Source organism: Triticum urartu, chromosome 7 (assembly GCF_003073215.2).
Source record: "Triticum urartu cultivar G1812 chromosome 7, Tu2.1, whole genome shotgun sequence".
In the NCBI taxonomy this organism is placed as follows: domain Eukaryota; kingdom Viridiplantae; phylum Streptophyta; class Magnoliopsida; order Poales; family Poaceae; genus Triticum; species Triticum urartu.
Window position 1 is genome coordinate 25,062,003 of NC_053028.1, and position 8,214 is coordinate 25,070,216.

The following is an 8,214-nucleotide window of genomic DNA, read 5'->3' on the forward strand; positions in this document are numbered from 1 at the left end:
GAGTTTTTATATAGGCGGAGTGGTGGTCCAGCTGGGTGAACCGTCGTGCTAAGGGTGTCGGGTGAGAGGTCCCTGTTGAGAGGTCGGCCGATAGGGACCTGCTGTCGGTCGACACGGAGGAAATAATAAATGAAAGAAACGGATGTCCAAACGAGCTGTAAATTGGTACGGACCTCACGCACTGAAATATCTTACATCCAAAAAACAGATTTGTTTTAGTTCTTCTAGTATTTTTATTTATCTTATTACTGTTCATGGCGGGAACTGATGACCTCGGAGCCAAATCTCCGCTCTCCTTTGCTAGCGGTGACATGATAATGTGGAAATCTGGTAATCAAAGTGGATTTGGCCGTAACTGATTTGGACTGTGACCGGGAATATAAGTTGAAAAGTTGACATCAGAAATCTAAAAATACTAAAAGAGGCATGTGAAGTTTTTCAACTAGGAAAAACTAGTTCAGCAAAACAACAGAGCAAAGGAAAAAATGCTAAATATCATGTGGATTTTTAAAAAAAAGTATTAGTGGAAACAGTAGAATTTAAAAGATGGTGAGAAAATGCCATTGGTGGAGATTGGAGAGAAGGAAAACAAAGAGAGGAAAGATAAGCCAATATTCAATTCGGTGCCAGGGCTCATCTGCACCCAGTGAATAGTAAAAAAATCAGAGTTTTTTTTAAATCTGATTTTTTTTTGTGGTGCACGATACTCAAATGTCTGATGTTTGTGCAAAATTGTGGGGTGTTTGGCCGTTCGAGGAGCTCATGAAAAAATAGACAAAATCGGGTGTCAACAATGTTGTTTTGAAAAGTTAAGCAACTTTTTATTTTAGCAAAGTAAAGCAGCTGAAAAGAACAGAGAGGAAAGAAACGGCTAGCTGAAAGCCCTAGTATGCTTGAAATCACACGGCCCAATTATACAGTACGCTCGAGCTATAGCCCTCATATTATCCACCCAAGGGAGAACGAAGGGGCTGTTTGGTTCTAGACCTAACCATGTGCCACACTTTGCCATACACTGTTGCCACACTTGCCTAAGATTAGTTCTTCAAAATGAGAGCCACAAGTTGGCAAGCCTAAGAGAATCTTATCATATTTTTTGAGTGTATGTGATGTGGGACCCTAGTATGGCTTGCCTAAGGCGTGACTTGAACCAAATGCCCATCCAAGTTGGTCAAACTTGCCTAACCTTAGGTGTGACAACCTTAGACAAACTTAGTCTCAAACCAAACAGCCCCTAAGTTCCTCCTCATCGTCATATACACTACCGGGACCTCCTATTTGACACATTGTGCATTAAAATGATGTGCAATAACAGAATGTTCATTTATGGGATAGCGTACTTCAACGCTGCCTAGAGGCTCATCCCAAGCATTTTTTTTAAGTTTGTATTTTCCTATGATTTTCAAATCAGTTCCCTTCAAAAAGATCGGTCTGCCTTTTCTGGATCTATCAAAATAAACTACATACTTTTAAAAAAGTACAGAGTTTTTTTTCTAAAGTATAAAAAATGCAACAAATTTGGTTTGAAAAATCTATACATTGTTGAAAAAATTGATAGTTTTGAGATATGCAAAGCTTTTTAAAATTATTTCTAACCATTTTTATCAAGATTTGAATAAATTTTAAATCTCTGAACATTTTTTACTGAATAATACGAACATTTTTGCCAAAAGCTGTGGAATTTTCAAAAACCATTTGTGAAGATTTTAAAATGGTGAGCATTTTAAAATTTATGATGTTTTGAAAATAGACATTTCCTAAAAAAATTGATCATTTCGAAAAGGAAAAAAACCTAGAAGAAGAAAAATCAAACAAGAAAAGAAATAAACATATATAAGACTAACAAAAAAAAGATTGTAGAATCTTTCTAAATCTGGAAAACCCATCCCAAGAACCTTCCCAAAATAGTGAAACAGGAAAAGCAATTTGGGCGGGCCCAATTTTGCTCCGTTTATTTGTTATCACAATATTCTGTCGCAAAGCGCGCCAAAAAGGATTCACCTCCACTATGGATCCCCTAAATAGCGGGCGCCTCTGCATCTCTCTTCCAATGAGTTCTGGCAGTCACCATTTTTTATGCAAGAACGGGTAGCACTCCCATCATTTTTTCTACGTAACTCACCCAACAAGTGTTTTTTCTCGCATTGCCTCTTACTAGATTTGTATCATTTTTTTGTTTTTCATTCTTGCAATCTTTCGCTCACACGTGACTGAAAAGAGTAGACAACTTTTTATTCCCATTTATCAGGTTGTTGTTCCTTTTTTACGTTTTCGATATTTTAGCATAGGAACACTGTCCTTAACCTGCAAATACATCTTTTAAAAACATGAACACATATTTTTGCATATGTATAAAACAGTTGTTATAAACATTTTATGATAAAATGATAGACATTTAAAATTCATGATTTTTTTGAAAATTACATAAAAGTTTTGAACAAGCGCGACCATTTGTTTTGAAATTGTATGAACATTTTAGAAAAATGTGTTAACACTTCCTTAAGTTATTGAAAATAAAATAAAATCAGTGAACACTTTTTAAAAAGTGTTCATCATGTAAAAAAATTTCATCACATTATTGCAATTTAAAACTTGCATGTTGTAATGAAAACACATATTTGTATTTATCAATTGTCTCCGTGCATTTAATAATGTTCATTGCATATTTTTAAAAGTCATACATGATTATTTTATAAACACTATGAAGATTTTATAAGTACATGTTGATTTCATAAAAAAATATGATTAACATTTGAATACAACGACGAACATTTTAAAATACACAATGAGCATTTTTCCGTGAACACTATGAACAAAAAAACAACCTGCTTAAAAGAGAAAATAAGAAACAAATAATAATAATGAAATAAAAACTGAATAAAGAAAATAGGATAGAACAAACAAACAAAAAGAAACAAAAGAAGAAGAAAATGAGCAAGAATTTTTTTGGCAAACAAGACCTGTCCAGTACATGGTATCTCGCGAGTGGACGAACCCACATACTCCAGAGAGGCGAAGGCGAGGAAAAGGAAATTGTTTGGTGGGATGAACTACTTGCAAGAGCACCGAAGGCGAGCGCAACTTATAAGTCACGATAAGCGAGGTATAGTCATTGCGCCACACCGCATCCACGTCGGGCCCCTCCAACCTTGGTTCGATTCTCTCAGTTGTCGACCTCGCCCCATTAGCTCCACCGTGGACTAGTATGAGCATAGCACTTTTTGGTTGCAGTTAGTAGGAGAAAACTAGGTGGACGCATGAGTAGTGAAGTGGTTGCGAGTTGCTATCTGCCAACTTGCTCGAGTTATAGTGCAAAAGTCAATGTTTAGTCCCATACTGCTCATGGGAATAATAGTAGTTCACTACTTAAAAATATCCTAGCGATCAATATTTTTTTACTAGTGGTGATAAATTTCAATGCAAACTGCTTTTCCTAGGTTTCAAAGAATCAAGGAATCACTACTTTTACAAGCTAGAACAATAGTTAACTTGGCAGCAAAAATCTATTGGCACTAAAATTGTTCTTTAGGAGGTTACTACCGAGGACGTTCCTGTTTTCTGATATTTTGAACAATAGAATGACACCAGCTTTCTCATCTTTGAAAGGAACAAAGATATTTTATTTACATATCAATGCATGCTTGCTCACTTCCGGAAAAAATCAGGGACCTGAGAAAAATGTTCAGTTGTACACAGGGCACCCCTTGACAACTATACCTTTAGCAGTGGGGCAAGAAGCCAGCGGACATCCATCCAAGTCATTGCCCCACCAATTCAAACTGATGTTCTCCAAGCCTAGGCACAAGTAAATTAAGACAGCCATGAACGCCAAACCTGCATCTAGTGCACCTGAGAGCAGATAATTGTGTCGTTCCCACCAGTCTCGTCGATATCTATAGACCACATAACCTGACAAAAACCCAACAAGTATCCATGTGGTGTAGTTTACAGCGGTGGCAGGCGGCATCTTGACGGTGCAACCGATCATCACAGGCATGTTGATGAGTAAGATCCAGTTCTGGCCCGGGAATGCCTTGTGTGCAAACCATACCAAGAGAGGAGCAATGGCACCTCCCAAGAAGAACCAGTTCACTGCCGAGTAAGTTCCCAAGGCCCCGAATATTCTGCGTGGGCCAATAAGACCCCATATGACCGATGCATCATAGAACACATGATCGGCGGGGCATGTCCAAGGGCTGTCCGCTGAGAGAAGCTCGATGTTGCAGATGTTGGGGATTGTGTCCATAAGCCACCACGCCGTTCCAAGGTACACAAATGCCGCAATCGATGTTCCTACCACCTGCCATTATTCCAAGAATTTGTTTCTTATTGTCACAATACAAAATGATCTTGTCTAGTCTGGTGGTGTGGAAATGACAGATAAATTATGTATATGGCTTAGTGGCGCTTACCTGAGCCATAAACATTGCCCTTGGGGGAATCTTCATATAGTGGCCCAACTTAAAATCTTGCAGAAACATCAGAGCTTGGTGCATGCTGATATACCCATAAACCTTAAAGCACATATTCACGACGGGTCGTCCAGGGTACAAGTACCCAATGATGTACTCTGTGACGATGTTCAATCCTGGGGTCTGCATATAGTGGAATAATGTAAGTTGTGGATCCGGTGCTCTAGATCATGCAAGTTGTTAGAACCCTTACCTGGTTTGTTGTCGCCGTGATGATTCCAATTGGGAGGGTGAAGAAAAAGGCAATGGCGCATGCAAGCAGTACACCCCACCAGGGCAGCTGGAGCTGCTCGATGTAGTACTCGCAAGCAAATACAGTGGCAGCAATGCTAACAAGAAGGATGCAGATGAACCACCACTCAGGGACCTGCTTATATCTCCTCATTAGCTTTGTATGTACGTCCACACTTTTTCCTCGAAATGTTGATCTACTTAACTGCAAAATTTCGCTGGACACAAGAATCAGGACTCTTAGTTGCCACGACCATGTGATCTTGCACAACAAATTGACAGATTTTTTACCTTCCGTGGAACAGAAGAACATGAACAATCGTCGCGCTAAGGGATGCAAAGCTAACACCGTATGTGATTGCCAAGAGAGTGCTGAGGTATAGTGGCCCGTTTCTCTCGTACGCCTCCTTGTCGAAATGGAAATGGTCGTCCACGATGGCCGAGATGTTGTACTTCTGCCCGGTCAAGGTGAAGAGATCGGCAGAGAAGATGGGGAAGGTCTGTGCCTTGTAGAAGTTAAACCAGTACCCGATGGGGGTGATTACGTACATGATGATGAAGAAGCCTGCAGCGACATTCACGGTGGCGAACCACGGGCTGACAAGAGGGCTCCCAAGGTAGCTAGAGACGGACGCCCAGTCGAGGCCGATGGCGCCAATGCCGAGCCCATGGAGGCCTGAGCCGAGCTGCTGGGCAAGCACGGAGTGGGGGAAGACCCAGCAGATCCAGGAGAGGGAGGTGAGCATCTGGAACAGATAGCCCGGGAAGACGTAGTACGCGAAGCTGCAAACGAATGCCACCAGGAAGAACTGGTTGCGCGTGAAGCCGCCTTTTCGGCGCCCTTCTTTCTCATGGAGAGCCCTGACGAGAAAAATGCATTAAGTTCTTTTGAAGAAAAAATGTACATTTTCATCATATGTTTGTGTAAACTTCTAGTCTTTTATACTCCCTCCGTTCCTAAATACTTGTCTTTCTAGGCATTTCAACAAGTGACTACATACGAAGCAAAATGAGTGAATCTACACTCTAAAATATGTCTACATACATTCGTATGTAGTAGTCATTTGAAATGTCTAAAAAACAAGTATTTAGGAACGGAGGGTGTAGTAAATTACATTGGCGGTAGAACAACTAACCACATGAAAGAAATTTTCATACAACATGTCCTAAATTGCTCGAGCGACACCTCCGGTTTGAGGGAGCAAATACTCTCCAAAGTATTTCCTCTGTAAAGAAATATAAAAGCATTTAGATCATCAAATAGTAATCTAAACGGTTTTTTATTTATTTATAGAGGGATATGTTTTGGTTGCCGTATGTACGCGTCGACGAGGCGGTCTAACGTGACAACCGGTGGAAAAATTCTCATGTGCCGCACTCATGAGGGAGGTGACGAGGCGGTCCAACATGGCTACTGGTGGGAAAATCCTCATGTGCCGCACTCGTGCGCGAGTCGGCAGGGAATGTATCTGGTGCACCGGGGCAATTTGTGCTACCGGTGCACCGGTCACCCGTTGCACATTAAAAAATATTTGAAAAAATCCAAGAAAAATATAACGCATTGATACAACATCAATGTATGTTGTCACAAAATTTTAATTCAATATTTGAAACATTGCTTGAGATATAGAAATAACAAATTTGACACTGAATAGTACGTAAGATAAGTTGGGCTTCAGTTTTGGCCCATTAGCACATTGAGGTCAAATTTATCATTTTTGTATCTTGAGCATTGTTTTGAATTTTGATTTGAATTTTTGTGACAACATACATTGATGTTTTGTCGATACACTGAATTATTTTCGAATTTTTTTGAATATTTTTGAATGTGCAACGGGTCCGGTGCACCGGTAACACCAATTGTCTTGGTGCACTAGATACGTTCCCCGAGTCAGCATGGGTAATTTTGACGAAAATCCCACCAAATTATTGAGTTCCTTAGAACTGGCTACTTCCCTCCAACTCAGACCACGTGATCATGATGTAATTTTGACGTGTCATGATCCATGACAGGTAGCTAGCCAGCTATACTGGTCTTTGCTCAACCAAAACTAAAGAAACTCTTACTTGCAATAAGTATACTTTTCTTAATATAAGAAAATAATAATAAATAATCATGGCTTGTGAATTAAGCTCAAGCATCAACAAGTCAACCCTCTGAGGCTCTGACCAAGTACTATTAAGTTGTGTGCAATGTGATGACTAATTAGCGGTTAAAACTAATCATGTTGCTTGCCGGAGATGTGGGAAGGTGTACCTGAAGAGGGAGACCTGCACGAGGTTGGACGGCCACCACATGCTCGCCGGCTCCACGAGGTACCGCCGGAATATGCCCGCCCACCCGAACCCGAGCACCTGGGTGGTGAGCACGACGAGGAGAGAGACGAAGAAGGTGAGGTCCTTGCCGTAGAAGACGCGGACGGCGGTGACCACGTGGATGGCGTAGACGGTGCCGGCGCCGGCGTTGGCGAAGATGGTGATCAGCACGTGCTCCTTCACGTTGAACGGGCCCGGGTTGAGGGTGAACTCGTAGTGTGTGCCACGGAGGAAGGGGCGCTCCGGCAGCGCGGCCGCCATGAGCCGGCCGAGCGGCACGACGGCGACCTGGGCGGAGATGGCGGTGACGGTGAGCGGCTCCTTGCGGTACCAGAAGAACTGGTTGAGGAAGGAGAGCACGGCGCAGGAGAGGACGCCGAGGACCCACATCCGGAACGTCAGCACGGGGGTGTCCGGGTCGTCGCCCACCGGCACCGTCAGCGCCACCTGCTCGATCGGCGAGTTCTCCCCCTCCTCCTCCTCATCCCGCAACGGCGAGCTGCGCGACGTCGACGCCGGCACTGCATGGGGAGCAGAGACCGGTTAAATGGCCAGCAGCAGCGGGAGCAGGGGTGCGTGCGTGGGCGGAAGGAGCTTACGGAGTGGGGAGGTGATGCGATCGCCATGGAGCTCCCCGTCCTCCGCTTCTTGGTGGGAGCGGGAGGAGGACGCCATGGCTACCGCGTCCTTTGTTGCGTGGCTGGCGTTCTTGTTGATCCTCCGCGGTAATTAATTCTTCTTGACCTGTGCTGTGACAGACGGTGTCGTCGCTGCATCGTAGTTTAATTGCTATAAGAGCATTCTGCGCCCTTAAGAGGCCCTTTTAAGGCTGTTTTTTAGCGCCAGCGTCGAAAAATCGACCCAATCACATCCCTAAAAGCCTGTTTTTCGCTGGATTGGGTCGAAATTGACGCCGGCGCACCCAACCCGAACCCGGCGCGCTGGGGGCACCCGGGGGAGCCGGCGTGAACGTTTTGGCGCGAAAGAGTGGCGGGACCGGCGCGTCAGCGAGACGAAGGCTGATCGTCCTCATCGTCTCGGTTTTTCTGCGGGGAATCAATGCCAAGGCTGCCGCCGGTCAGCCTGCCATTGATTCACGGACGGCGAAGTGCGGCGACGCCGCCCCCCCTTCCGCCACGTGGCCGCCCCCGAGCCGCTATAAAAGGCGCCCCTGGCCGCGCCGGTGAGGCACTCA

The 8,214-nt window shown here is 43.7% G+C and overlaps 1 protein-coding gene across 4 annotated transcripts; it reads right to left on the reverse strand.

Annotated features, from left to right (window-relative positions):
• Positions 1-3,593: 3,593 nt before the first annotated feature.
• On the reverse strand, positions 3,594-7,794 carry LOC125522093 (oligopeptide transporter 7-like). 4 transcript variants are annotated; one of them, XM_048687168.1, is made up of 7 exons: positions 7,619-7,794; positions 6,961-7,540; positions 5,840-5,929; positions 4,995-5,564; positions 4,666-4,921; positions 4,413-4,595; positions 3,594-4,300 (listed from the first exon to the last, which is right to left on the reverse strand). In XM_048687168.1, exons 1-7 carry the CDS (start codon positions 7,692-7,694, stop codon positions 3,683-3,685), a joined length of 2,373 nt encoding a protein of 790 aa, XP_048543125.1. In that variant the 5' UTR covers positions 7,695-7,794; the 3' UTR covers positions 3,594-3,682. The 4 variants fall into 4 exon arrangements, with proteins under 4 accessions (XP_048543125.1, XP_048543126.1, XP_048543127.1 ...); XM_048687169.1 differs by lacking the exon at positions 5,840-5,929; XM_048687170.1 differs by having other exon boundaries at positions 6,961-7,745.
• Between the last annotated feature and the right edge of the window lie 420 nt (positions 7,795-8,214).

What these genes read in the sequence shown, in the direction of transcription:
- LOC125522093 (XM_048687168.1), bottom strand. Translation starts at nt 7,694, where the DNA reads ATGGCGTCCTCCTCCCGCTCCCACCAAGAAGCGGAGGACGGGGAGCTC. An exon ending in ATGAAAATTTCTTTCATGTG is followed by an intron (nt 5,565 to 5,839) that starts GTTAGTTGTTCT and finishes TTTTCTCGTCAG; the next exon opens with GGCTCTCCATGAGAAAGAAG. An exon ending in TCACGGCGACAACAAACCAG is followed by an intron (nt 4,596 to 4,665) that starts GTAAGGGTTCTA and finishes CACTATATGCAG; the next exon opens with ACCCCAGGATTGAACATCGT.